Source organism: Zonotrichia leucophrys, chromosome 1, assembly GCF_028769735.1.
Source record: "Zonotrichia leucophrys gambelii isolate GWCS_2022_RI chromosome 1, RI_Zleu_2.0, whole genome shotgun sequence".
In the NCBI taxonomy this organism is placed as follows: Eukaryota; Metazoa; Chordata; class Aves; order Passeriformes; family Passerellidae; genus Zonotrichia; species Zonotrichia leucophrys.
In genome coordinates, this window is record NC_088169.1 from 100,371,626 (window position 1) to 100,385,116 (window position 13,491).

At 42.9% G+C, this 13,491-nt stretch overlaps 1 protein-coding gene across 1 annotated transcript; it reads right to left on the minus strand.

Moving 5' to 3' along the window:
- Nucleotides 1-1,141: 1,141 nt before the first annotated feature.
- NIT2 (nitrilase family member 2) lies at nt 1,142-12,597 on the minus strand. Its single transcript, XM_064725640.1, has 10 exons — nt 12,532-12,597; nt 10,602-10,720; nt 8,162-8,282; nt 7,953-8,041; nt 6,514-6,607; nt 5,485-5,559; nt 4,989-5,067; nt 4,253-4,351; nt 3,164-3,219; nt 1,142-2,743 (listed from the first exon to the last, which is right to left on the minus strand). The coding sequence occupies exons 1-10, from the start codon at nt 12,557-12,559 to the stop codon at nt 2,655-2,657; spliced, it is 849 nt and encodes a 282-aa protein (XP_064581710.1). The 5' UTR covers nt 12,560-12,597; the 3' UTR covers nt 1,142-2,654.
- Nucleotides 12,598-13,491: the final 894 nt, after the last annotated feature.

The window sequence follows — 13,491 nt, forward strand, 5'->3', positions numbered from 1 at the left end:
CAGTTGAGGTTTTATTTTAAACCAGGTGTGCATGTGAACTTTGAAGTGAGACAAGTATTACTGCTATTTAAAAAAAAAAAAAAAGTTGAAATTTAGGAAGCTAGTACTGAAGACTTGGATAAAGCAATGTATCCTAGAGGAACTTGCTTCTACATACAACTGTCTAGCAACTTACTTCTCGTGGTGTATGGTCCCTGTTGCTCATGGAGACAGTGCTGTCAGGCACATGGTGTGATTCCTGGGATGTCCTGCACAGGGCCAAGAGTTGGGCTCTGATCCTGATGGGCCCCTTCCAACTCACCATATTCCATGGTTCTGAGCTGTGACTTGAATTACTAGGATCTAACTGCAGATGGAAAGGGAAAAGGGAACTAACAGACTGAAAAGCTATACTGTAACTTACTCTGCAGCTATGAAGAGCAGCTTTAACCAGCCCAGCAATACTAACACTGCCCAATTTCCTGCCATTTCTTCAAAACTAATTTAAATTCTTGCAGGCTGAAATTCTGGAACTGTTTCAGGTTTGTTACTGATTAGTTTCCTGTACTTACAGAATACTGGTGCACATGTGTCATATGGATACCTAGAAGTGCCTGTTTTCTACCAACACAAAGGTTGAGTAGTGGCTGCTTCAAGCACTGTGGCTAAGAACTGACAGTGTACTTCTTTCAGGGAAAGCCTCACAAATTCACAGCCCCATTTGCTTCACTTGTGAGTGCAGTGCACTGGAGACCCTACTAAATAAATACCCTGCTAAAACAAGGTGCTTAGAAGTTGTCCTGATAGACTGAAAAGAACTGAGCTCATGGCAGCTCTCCAGCTGAGTTCACCAAAGTAGTTTGTAGTAGATTTTCATCCATCCTCTCCATTTGGGATTCCAGGGGAGGAGTTCAGACCACAGATTCTGTTACCTGTTGCAAACTGCACTTTGCATTTCTCAGATTTAAGTGGCCAGCCCATGCACCACTTTAATCCTCCAAAGGTAGTATTTATTTACTGCTGTGTGTTGAACTAGTAGAGAGAGGGGAGGGAAAGATATGAAATAGTTATTATGACTTAGAAGTTGGAGCCCAGCAGTGGCCATCATGGATATGGGTTGTTGAGTATGTGGGAAGCACTAATCTAATGCAGGAGACTCAGCTCAAATGGTAAATTGTTAATTTTTTAATATTTATTTTTCAACAAATAAACCTTCATTTCACCTTGTGCTCTGTGGCTTGTTTCTTAAAATTCCAGTGCAGTATGTACACCGAAATGCAGTGAAAAGTACAGACCAAAAATACAGAATGCCACCAAGTGGAATGGTGGGATCTGGCTTTAGAGGGGAAGGACGTGTCAGGGCTTGGCTGAGTGTTTGTTCTTGTTTATAAAACACACACCAAGCTCATTACAGAGAAGCCAAATGTTAAAAAAAAGCCAAAACAAAACCAAAAACCCCACAAAACCAAAAAACTGTAGGAAGAGAAGGATTGCTGAACATGAACAAAATATAAGCTGGTTTTGGGGAAAATGTGGTTAGCTAGGGCAAGACAAAACCTCCTCTCCCTCCCATTTTTGTATTTTAGCCTTACAGCTGTTTTATGCTGCTGGAAAACCAAAAGCTTATCAGTGAAGGCTGGTAAGTTGCTTCTATTTTTCATTCCAAGGAATAAAAAGCATAATTTTTACATTCTTTTTACAGTAAAAGATGTCTTCCTTCAAAAAAGAAACCCCAAAACCAAAAGTGCAACATGCTTGGCTGGTTTGCAGTATTTTAAAGCAGTCTTTCACAATCAGTTTGTCTCCAGCAAAAGCTGCACAGTAAGGAATGTTTTCTCTGCAGTGGATGGTAGCAATAATGCATTCAAGCCTTAGGCAGGACTTAGTGCAGCAGGTTGTCCAACCTGCCTCCCTCAGCCTTTTCCAGGCAGCAGAACTAAAATCCACTCAGGCATTCTGTTAAGGAAGCAGTATGGAGAGTAAAGGTGTGGCAATGTGTGAATTACTGTAACACAGTAACCCATGTCACCAGCAAAGAACGGGACTTGCCATAAGGAGAATTTAATGTACAAACCCAGACAAAACACATGAACCAAAAACTGCTACAGATTCTTCTACAGGAGCAACTCTGTCTGGCAGCTTCTTGAGGTGTCCTGAGTGGCACAGAGCAGAATTTGGCCTGTTTTGCTCAGTGTGTGAAATTTTAAGTTTTCCAAGTTAGAAGTAGGGCATTCAAGGACCTTGGTTAAGTTATATACATCTAAAAAGGACAGAGTAAGAAGAATCATTATTCTAGATTTTCTGACAATTCACTGAAAAATTCATAATACCAAAGCTGACTTCAAAAGGAGTTTTAGAGAACAAGACTTCCATTTCTGTGTTCTACAAAACAGCTCTCAGAAGACAACTAAAACATTATGATGCATACAAATCAATATTAATCACTGCTGTGTTGAACTGATTTCATCTCCATCTTCATCCTAGATGTAAAATACTGTGAAATACTTAAGTATGAGAGGAGATACCAAAGTTATGTTTCCATCATACTAGAATTGCACCAAGTTTTTTGTTATGTGATGGTTTCTTAACTGGCACATTAGGTAGTAAAAGGAAATCCTTCCAAAGATGAAGGGAACAGCCATTGTGACAGCTGAACATTCCCTCTTCACCCAGCTTCACTTTTTCATCTCTACACCATAGAGATCACTACGCTTCTGGCTTAAAATAGGAATCTGCTGACGTATTTCTGCAAGTTTCTTTAGATCTGCAGGAGAGAAGAAAAGAGTTAAGAGAACAGTAGCCAAAAGAGAAAGCTCCTGACTTGCTCTGAGGTAAGACAGGGAAAAGAGCAGCTTTGATGTTGAATGGGGTGGTAGGGCACTGCAAGTGAGCAGCCAGGGCTGAAGGAAGCCTCAGCTTTGCTCTTTCCTGAGGTGGCACCTTGTTCCTAAGGAAGTGAACTAGAAGGGTACAGCTGTAGAGTACTGTGCACAGAACAGTAAAGCCAAGGGCTGCTGGTTCTTGCTTTGACCTAGCATAGGTGGACAAGGCAGAAGAATGCTACATCATCTGTAGTTGCATGTGTAAGGCCACAGACTTAAAAAAAAAACTGTCTCTCCTTAGTGTCATAACCTGTACTCAAGAAAAAAAGTGGGGAAAAAAACCAAAACAATTTTTCTCTTACCTATATCTGTGTATACAACTGTTTCCTCAGCCCCAGCTTTGGCTATGACTTCACCCCTGCAAAATTAAGCACATTTGTTCACAGGATTAGACATTGGTTTCAAGGCATCAGTGCAGTTGCTGCTGTTTGTACAAAAAGGAGTTCCTACCCTTGATGCCTACAGCTGTAATGACAGGGCTGGCCTAAAAATAGCATCATAATCCATAACTCTGGCATGATAGAAATGGCTTCCAGGCTTTAGATATGGCACTTTCTATATGTGACACATACATACTTAACATAAGTGTCTTTCAAAGATTAAGAACTGTGGTAAAAGCCATTCTGAGGGCCATTGCCTGTGAGCATGCAACACAGCTCAAGGGGAAAGGAACAACCACATTGGCAAACATGAACACTTTCTCCTTTGAAGACCCTACTGGCTTTCAATAGTGTACTTTTACTCTGCATGAACTCCTGAACATGATCATGTCTCCCCCAAGTGTTGTGTCACTGCTTTCATCATCTAAAGTTAAAAGCTCACAACACAGACAAAGTTTTTCTTACTGTGCAAACAACTGGAGCTGAGCTATCAGTAGATTTATGTGAAAGAAAAACAACTGCCTGAAGATTTGGTCATTTTACCTCCTGTGCACCTGCGTGACTTCTGCTCAAGTCAGAATCTCTCTTCTCTAGCTGAAGACATTCTTCTTGTTCTTTCTTATGTCAAAGCAGTGTTGTTCTTTGAGGAAATGAGATAGTTCTGTGTAAGCTGTTTAAGAGAATTACCCTATGCATAGCATATCATGGACTGAACTTCTGGGACAAGGTCACAAGGTCAGCAGTTCAACTAAAGCTTAATCCCAGTACTAAGTAGTATCTTTACTACCAAAAGGAATACATACTCAAACTAGTTCTTGTTTACTTCTTGTTTTTTTTTTAGTTTGGCTGTTTTAAATCATGATCTTGAGAATGTAGGCTCAAGTCTCATGTACTTTTATCAAGAATTTGCACTTTTAACAGTAGATGGAAAAGTAGGACTGAAGTGTGACTGCCAACTAAAATATTTTTTTATCAAAGAAAAGATGGTGTTTTTTATTTTATTGAACTCACCATGGATTTACTACAGTGCTGTGTCCCCAGGCAACATAGGATGCTTTTTCATCTCTAGCAGGAGATACAGTAGCTACGTAGAGTTGATTATCAACAGCTCTGTGTTCACAGAAAAATGAATGAAGTGAGAAGAATTGTTTTTTATAATACCATTTAATTAAGCAGAAGAGAAAGAATCCACTCTGAAGGACAAGCTATATATCCTCTAAATGACTAGCCCAAACTGTGAATGATACAAAGGTCAGAGAAAGAAGAGCCTGGAGAGAGAAGTCTCTAGCACCTGGCTCCAGAGTTAGTGCATAAAATATCTTGCAATTCACAGGTTCATCCAGTATGTAGCAAAACTGATTGAAGCTGACCAAATGAATAAACAATGTGCATTCAGCAATCTCAGAGTCCATTTCTACCTGTAATTAGAGCACTTCCCAAATGGTTACTGGCTCTTCTCTCCTGAATTTTTGTTTGAAGGGTGCTTATAAAGCCATAGGAAAGGGTCATTGAAAGGGCATAGCAGGGGCAGGAGGGAGTAAATGCTAAGAACTTCCTGCTTTTCTCCTTGACAGTAAAATCATTTTGCTGTCCCATGCAAGGCTTGAGGGATGGAGCAGCTCCAATGGCCAAGTGGCCCTACAGCACCACTTCTGACACACAAGTGTCATTTGGAACACAAGAAAGTTCAGTTCCATGCACCAAAACTCCTCTAGCACAGGGGAATAACCTTTTTCTGTGATCTTACCTTCCTCTTTGTAAGAGTTCCCAATGAGCTGGTCCTGTAGTCATGTTAAAAGCCCCTGGATATATCAGCAGCTGGCAACCTTTGTTAAGAGACAATTAGAACCTAAGCACCATTAAGGGGAAGATGGGTTTCAGGGTGAAGGGCCACTCTAGGGTAAACCAAGGTGAGGTTTCTTTCCACACTTCCCAGCCTCTGCCCAGAGCCTGTCCATGCACAACAGGTAACATCAGCCAAGAGCTGTGGTGGGGATACCCCAACTCCACCACTCCACCACCACTTGTGGGTCAGGAAGTGATGGTTTCTTTACTCCCTGAGAGAAGTCACTCATCTGATTAAGTCTTGGCCACAGGATGCATTTTGTGTTTCTGGGCAGGGATAAGAATGCCTGATGACATGGATCAAGGAATGCCTGATCACAGGATCACCCAGCACAGAGCACCCAGAACCTGCCCTGGCCTTAGGGCTGCCCAGGCTCCCTGAGGGGACCCAGCCTCACCTTTCTGGCCGTAGATTTGAGCCATCTCAGCAAATCTCATATCATAGCAGATGCCCAGGCCCACTTTGCAGTATGCTGTTCCCAAAACACAAGAGACAGAAATGGTATCACTAGCACAAGTAGACAAAACAAGCAAAAGACTCCCTGCAGCCATCCTGCCAACTGTTATTTTGCACGGCTCACAGCAACAGGAGCAGCTATATTTAAATGTGTGTCCAACAAGCACTGGCTACTGTTGGGGGAGAATTCATGCTTCATGAGGACAGAAAGAGTGTGAGAAGCATCCTATCTACCCTTTAAGAAAAGTTATTTCCACAAAATCATGTTGTATCAGGTCTTTGCGTAACATATTCCTCTCTCATTTAGCTGCAATTTTTATTTTTTTTTTCAATAAAAGAAAACACTCCTTGCTTTTCATGCAGTAAAAATAGTCATGTAGTTTCTTAGAGCATGCACATTGCAAAGAGGAGAAAGTGGCTGTGGCAGACAAGACTCTTTGGAGAGCTCAGTTAACAGATTGTGTCAGCTTTTGAGCAATATGGGGTGGGGAGGAGTCGATATTTTGCTTTTTTATCTGAGATGACTGATTCAAAAAGGCTGGAATGATTTAGTTAATTGTCTCCATTATTATACCATCCTCACCTGAAGCAACATACCATTGTAGCTGTTACATACTTTCTTTTCTAGGCTGTGTTTTTATAAGAAGAATTTTCAAGCTGTAACTGCTATTAAAAATACCATCACTTCCCTCTAACAAATCAATAGGACTATTCCTTAATTAAGGCAGTGGGGTGACATATGTTTCAACCTTTTGTACTCCTCTGTCCTTTTCCAACCACATTGCCTTTTTAAAAGTTTCAGAAGTGACCCAAACACTTGAAGCAAACTTAAACTACATTTGTCATCAAATGCTCAATCAGATTGTCTAAAAATGCACTGCAGGAAAGGAGGAAGGGGAAGAGAACTGCAGAGTGACTGGAGTGTTACTGTATTTGAGCTCCTTGAAGAGAGAGCTTGTTTTGTACTCACGTGTGTCAAACATGGAGAAGCTATTCCCTGGACTCAGTGTTTCAGACTCTTTGAACTGGATCTTCCCAGGAACATTAATGTCAAACAAATGAACCTGCAATTATACTATGATTAATAACAATTAATGACAATTTCTCTGTTTGGTATTTGAGCCTCTTTAGGCATGTGCTTTCTACTGTTATCTAGACTACTCTTTTGTCAGGATCCAAAGTAAACATTGCTTAAGATTGTTAGATCTCCCAAAGATGATTTAAAGTATTTTCTTCTACACAGAAATATACATGTCTAAAGTTGAAAATACATGCAAAACAGCTAGATGTTTTGACCTAATGATTTGTGTCTAACATTTGAGTCCCATTCCTTTAACACTTCTCAAGAAAATACCTTCACTGAGCCATGACTTCAGCTATGCAGCTGCCTCTGAGGGCCTGCAGCTGCCTTCATCCCTTCCTTGCAATGGAAGGTGTTGCTCCTTACTGGAGCTTCCTAACAACAGAGCTGGTTTTATTTCTTTATTTATTCACACTTGGCACACGGCTGCACTCATTCTACAAGCAGCTCCTGGGCTTGCAGACTGCTGTGCTGGTGGAAGGCAGCACAGAACTGCACAAGGTGATCGAGTAAGCAATGCTAATGTAGAATCAGCAAACAGAATAATTAATAAAAAATTAAAAATTAATTATTTAATTAAAAATTAATAGCTGCACCACCTTATTTGTTCCAAGTAACCCTGCATTTTTTTTTGTTCCAAGTAACACTGCATTATCTATTATCCTTAAAAGAAATAAGCTGTTGCTCACTCATGGAATGATCCCTGTGTGCACAGTCCCATGAACAGAAAGTGGGGATAAGAATAAAAAAAAACAGTTCCACAAAGAGAAACTGACTCTGGAGTTATAAATGGGAGGTGGTTTTCCAGAAGGCACAAAGCAATAACAAGATGGAAGATGACAGCCAGCAAATATCTACTACAAACAGCAGTGAGAGCTTAACTTGGACTCTGCATGTCTGCACTAATCACTTTTAGCACAAAGTATGTAAAGAACAGTATTTATCATAACAGAAGGACTAAATCCATCAGGAAGCTGAGGGAAAATCCTGATCCCACTCAAGTGGCACTGTGTTTTAAACTTAGGCCTGGGTACAGAGATACATGAGTTGGATCAGGTTTTACTCTTTCCCATGGTTTTCCCAGCATATGGGGAAAACCAATTTCACCTTCCAGTATTTTGTCATCCTTGCCCAGAACAAATTTATGAACACCTTTTGAAGTGGTGTTTACGTACCCAAATAAAAGTTACATGAAATTTCATGGGTGATGGTACACAACTCATTATTAATGCAAGATTCTACTAATTTATACCTCCTTTAAGTACAGATTAAATAATTTATGCAACACTGCTGAGAAAACCTTTCATAACAATATTCTGCCATCTTACCTTTCTATGCTTTGCCAGAAGAGCACCATCAGGCCCAAAGACAGCACATGTATTATAGAGCTTTCCACCATCCTCTTCTGGAATGGATCCTTTGTAAAGGCAAGAACAGAGATTTCCCCCACTGTATTATTTATGCAATTTTGATCCAATGGCAGTAACAGACACTGCCCATTTTTCCCCCAGTGAGATGGTCACCAAGAATAAACTACCTCCAATGAGATATATGCTGCACTCCTTTGCAACTTCTGACAGCTTTTGTGTTGATTCCCCAGGGATCTTCTCTGCATACTCCTTAAAGTACTGGGTTCCATATGGAGAATTAAAGCATTCCTAGAATTAGATGGGAAAAAAAAAAGAAACTAAAATCCAGTAACACCACCACAATGAGATGTACCTAACTTTTCCAATTCCTCTCTAACCATGTTCTCAAACAAGCTTTGCTTACAGGAGTTTAGTTTATAGGAGCTCAGTAAGTGAAACAGGAAGGCCAGAGAGACCTGAACAATTGTTGAAAACACAACAGGTGTGTTTGTGGAGTGCATGCCAAATAGAACAAGAGCTAAGATTATCATGCAAGCTGTAAGGCTAGTACATTCACTGCTCTGGGCTTAGCAAGAACATAGGGGATGTTCATACCAGAATGAGGAGCCAAGTTCTACACAGTTCTCATTTGACAAGTTACAAGCTCAGTAGATCCTCTCAAAATTCTGAAATGCTCATCCATCGTTCATTATTTCTTATTTTTTAAAAGGACATTTGCAAAAGCATGCATTCCTCAAAATTACTTACTGTTTTGCTAAAACAATCCTTTAAACATTATTTCCTCACAACTGAACGGTGTCCTCCACCTTAGGCCCTCGTTAAAGATTTGCCATCCCTTTAGAACCAGGCATGTAATCTTTACACAGGTTAATAGAGTAGTTTAGATGCCTAAAATAGGTGGGCTAGTAGTATTTGAGACGCCCAAGATATGAGGAACTTTCACTCAGCATTACACTTGGCTGCTCTGTGAGGAGTGAGACACTCCACCCAACACTTTCTTGTGCCCTGGAGTGCAGCTGGAGGCCACAGATAGGCTATCAAAGTGTGGCAGCAACTTCTCTTCTCTCTGTGAGAAAGGGACTCCCAGCCCAGACACCTCCATTGTTCCCTCTGCTCACCAGAAGTGACAAACACACCTCCACCCCCACAAAGAAAAAGGAAAAAAAAAATCAAGCTGTGACTAACACAATAAACACTTCTGCTTTATCTGCTCAAGCAAACTTAGCAGCTGAGGTTGGTTCTGCTGAAGTGGAACAAATGAATCCAAGCTGGAAAGGGTTTTTCCCCCCTACACAGGGCACTAGGCCAGCAGTGCCCAGCTAACCCACAGCACAACCTGTAGATGGAAGAAGCTGGAAGGGAAATCTCTGCAAGCTGTCAAAATGAGCTCCCCAGGCTTTTGAAATCTGGGCTGAACTTCAAAGAAGTGAAAGCAAAGCCAGCTGCCTCCATCTTCATATACTCAGTGTGAGTTACTTTCCTTTGTATAAAGTTATTAAAACAAAAAACAAACCCCCAAAGAAAGAAAACAATGGGAAGACAACATTTCATGCCCATGCCCAAATGTCACTACAAAATGAATCTCCCAAAAGTCTGTGAAATGCCTTGCCCATGTTCCACAACTCGTATTCTAAAAGCATAAATCTTTGCTGGCAAAGGGAGTATCTCAGCTAAGTAATTCTGGAAATTTCAATGCTTGTACACATGATGAAGCCAGTAAGTAACAGTAATCTCTGCACAGGAGGCAGAGGCAGAGCACTGAATGGTCACATTTGCAACACAAGAACCATGCTAGCACAGAGGAGCTGGGAAGGTTGCTCAATGCTTCCCCATGACAGAGGAGAGAAAACATTCTGTGTGTAAAACTGAGACCCAAAGTTCACCCAGAGATGAACTTTGCACTCCTGTGTCAGAGGTACAGGAGTAACACAAGTACCCCCACGAAGAGAGGAAAAAACTCAAAGCTGCACTGGGAAGCCCATCCTGTGGTCAGCACATCCATTGTGTGAAAATTCGCCAAAATAAATATGGCTAAAGTTCAAAAAGTAAGTCAGAAGTGGTTGATCATTTAAAATGGCTACTTTTGTTTCCACACATGGAAGTCACAAGAGGAATGTGTCTTAATCATAATTCAGTCACAAATGACCTGCTGGAAATATGTTTTAAGTCTGTTTTGATTCTCATGTATCTGGAATGCTTACAGCAAGGAGAGCTACTGTGTACCCTCTTTCACCTTCATGTCAACATTCTTTAGCTGAAAACTGCCTTTTTTCTATACTTCCTCAGCAAAGATTCACACTACAGTGTCACTCACCTGAATTCAGAATATATCAGTGATGGCATTGCCTAGGATTTAAACCAGCAAAAACTTTACCAGAATCTTACACTACAAAAAAGATCAACCTATTTTTTGTTCCCCTTTTCACTCCCCACCTCCCACCAGCTACAACCCCTGGGGTTTTTTAGCTTTTAGTTTTATTTTGAAGCTTCATATAGCATCTAAGCTATCCAGGGAGGAAAAGGAATATCTGTTGCATTAATAACATTAGAAAGAGGTTTTGAAGGGTTTGAAGCATAAGGGCTAAGTAGGCCAAAATCTTTACTCACAGGTAGAGCCACAAGTTTTGCTCCTTTAGCTGATGCTTCCCTCACCAGCCCACAGGCCCGTTGGAGATTATCTGATTTAACAGCAGATACATGGAGCTGGATAAGAGCAAGGCGGAAGGCTGATGGCAGAAAAGAAAAAAAGTATTCATCAGAATTCCCACAGGAAACTTCCAAATCTGAATTGAGTAACAAGCACTGAAGAAAACAAATTAGTTAATATATAAACACATGCACAAACCACTACCAACTCATTGTGCAGCCTAAATCTGACTCTGAAAGTCCCTTAACACAGGGAGAGCACTGAAACCCAGCATTGCCAAGAGGAGCCATGCATGGCCACCACCCTGCAAAGATCACAGAGTTCACGTGCAGCAACACCCAGTCCCTGTTCCAGGGCAAGGAACCATGGTACAGAAAGGGAGAGCACAGGTGCCCCATCCCCTCCTTCCCAGGCTGCTGAGCACTGTGGGAGCCCATCTTGCTGCACACCAAAGGACTGGATCCCCAAAGCACCAAATAAAGGAATTGTTTGCTTTTATCCCTAAATTCACACCTAGTTTTGGAAATGGCTATGAAAACCAAGAAAGGTTAACATCTTTCCTGATTATTTCTTAACAAACTGGTTTCTGGCCAAGTTGCAAGTGTTATCAACAGCTTCTACTCCCACTAAGCAGGATATACAACTGCAGGCTCTCCAAGTAGCCAAGTTTTGTGCACACTTCTTGTATTTCCTTCCATTAATCTCTGAGTACCCCAGGTTGTAGGGAAACACACCCTGATCATGATAAGGTAGAACTATTTTCTTTAAAACAAACACAAACCAACCAACCAATCCTCTCTGGCTTTATAAAAAAAAAAGTATCCCAGTTTCATAGCACCTCTCCTGTCTGGGAGAAAACTCCCCCATCAGTCAAAGATCACAAAAAGAAAAAGATAGCTGGAAGCAACACAGTCCCAGTGGTCAGGGAAACTGGAAAAGCTGTTTCAAGTGAAGATGAGGCTGGGTCAGGAGCAGTTGAGATACATCTTTGATCCTAAGCAGCTAATTTCTAGAAGTTAAGCAAATGATTGACTGCTCCCTTTGCCACTCTTCCTGTGAGTCTTTTACTGTTGGCTCTATTGAGCAAACAAAGCCCATCTGGTATTCTGAACAGATGTAACCACAGGTTCCAGACCCACCTAGATAATCATACCAAGGATCTGTCAAAAACTTCCCAGCATTTGTGGAATGTGTTTTAGTTCAGACAAGTTGGCCACTTAAAAAAATTACATTTCAGAGTTAAACAAACAAACAAGCAAACACGCTAGGAAAAAAACCCATCATATTTAAAACACCGGGAAGTGTAATTAAGGTAATTTCCTATATATAAATATAACATTATTTGTCTCGGGTTTGAAGTTCGATAAGGTGCAAAACCGAAGCTCAGCCACAACAGAACACTTGTATTTGTGCCAGTTTCGTCAACAAACATTCAGATGTGGAAGCAACAGAAATGCAGAGAAAAGTGCAGCAGGGCTTTAGAGAGAGACCTCTGCTCCCAGCCTTGACCAGCTGCCCCAAAACCTTCATTAAAACCAATTCTCAGCATAAACCTAAAGCAATGTAGGCCACAACCAGGTATAAGCACAACGGAGTAAAATAATGGCTCGCCTTTGTACCACTACACGACAAAACACGCTTTTTTTTTGTTGTTTTAGAGCACCGAGAGCGAAGCACGCCCGGTTCGCTGGCGTTTCTTGCTGAGCTGACCCTGCAGGGCGAGCTCTGTATCCCGGTCTGTGCCCAGCGCAGCGCCACGCCAGCTCCCCTCTCCCTGCACTGTTCCTCAGGCTGGGCCAGGACCCAGCACCGAGCCTGTCCCGGTCTCACCGGGGCCGGGCACAGCCGGGCCCGCGGCCCGCAGGAGGGACGGGCAGGGCCAGCACTCACACGCCATGGCTCCGGCGGCCGCCCGCATTCCCGGCTCCGCCCGGCACCGCGGGGGCTGCCGGGACTCGCAGTGCCGGGCCCGGCTCAGCCGGAACCGCCCTCACCCACGCCGCCTTCAAGCGGCCCCGCTGGAACCGGGACCGTCCTGAGGGGCGAAATGCAGGGCTGAGGCACCCCCGCCCTGCCTGGGGCAGTGAGCGGGCAGCGCTCCCCCGGGCCCCTTCAGCGCCGACAGCGACAGCGGAGCCCCCAGAGCTCCGGCTGTGCCGAGCGCCGCTTCGCCCTCAGCCCAAGGGACCTGTACCAGCTTACAGGTAACGCATTCACCGGGACATCCACCTCTTTCTTTACAAGAACAGCATCCCCCAAGGTACAAGCATCTCCACAGTGCTCCAGATGTGGAGCAGTGTCCAGTTCTGGGCTCCTCAGAACCAGAAAGACAAAGAGCTACTAGAGAGGGTGCCATGGAGGCTACACAGATGATTTTAGGTCTGGAGCACCTCTCTTATGAGGAGACACCGTGGGAGCTGGGCCTGTGCAGTCCAGAGAAGGGAAGGCTGGGAGGGGATGTCAGCAGTGCAGATAAACTCCTCAAAGGCATTTGTAAAGACGGTGGTGACAGACTAATGTCAGTGGTGCCCAGTGACAGGACAAGGAGCAATGGCCATAAACTAAAACACAAAGTTTCACCTCAACATGAGGAGGAACTTCCTTACACTGAGGGTGGCAGAGCACTGACCAGGCTGCCCAGTGAGTTCTCCCTTTCTGGAGACATTCCAAACCCTGTGTCACCTGCTCTAGGTGACCCTGCCTAGACTGGGAACTTGGCCAGATGAGCTCCAGAGCTCCCGTCCAACACTGCAACTCTGTGAAACCAACACACTACATACCATGCTGCTCTTCCTTGCCTTTAAACACCAAGTGCTCCCCCTCACTCAGCACAAAACACTGCTGTCTCAT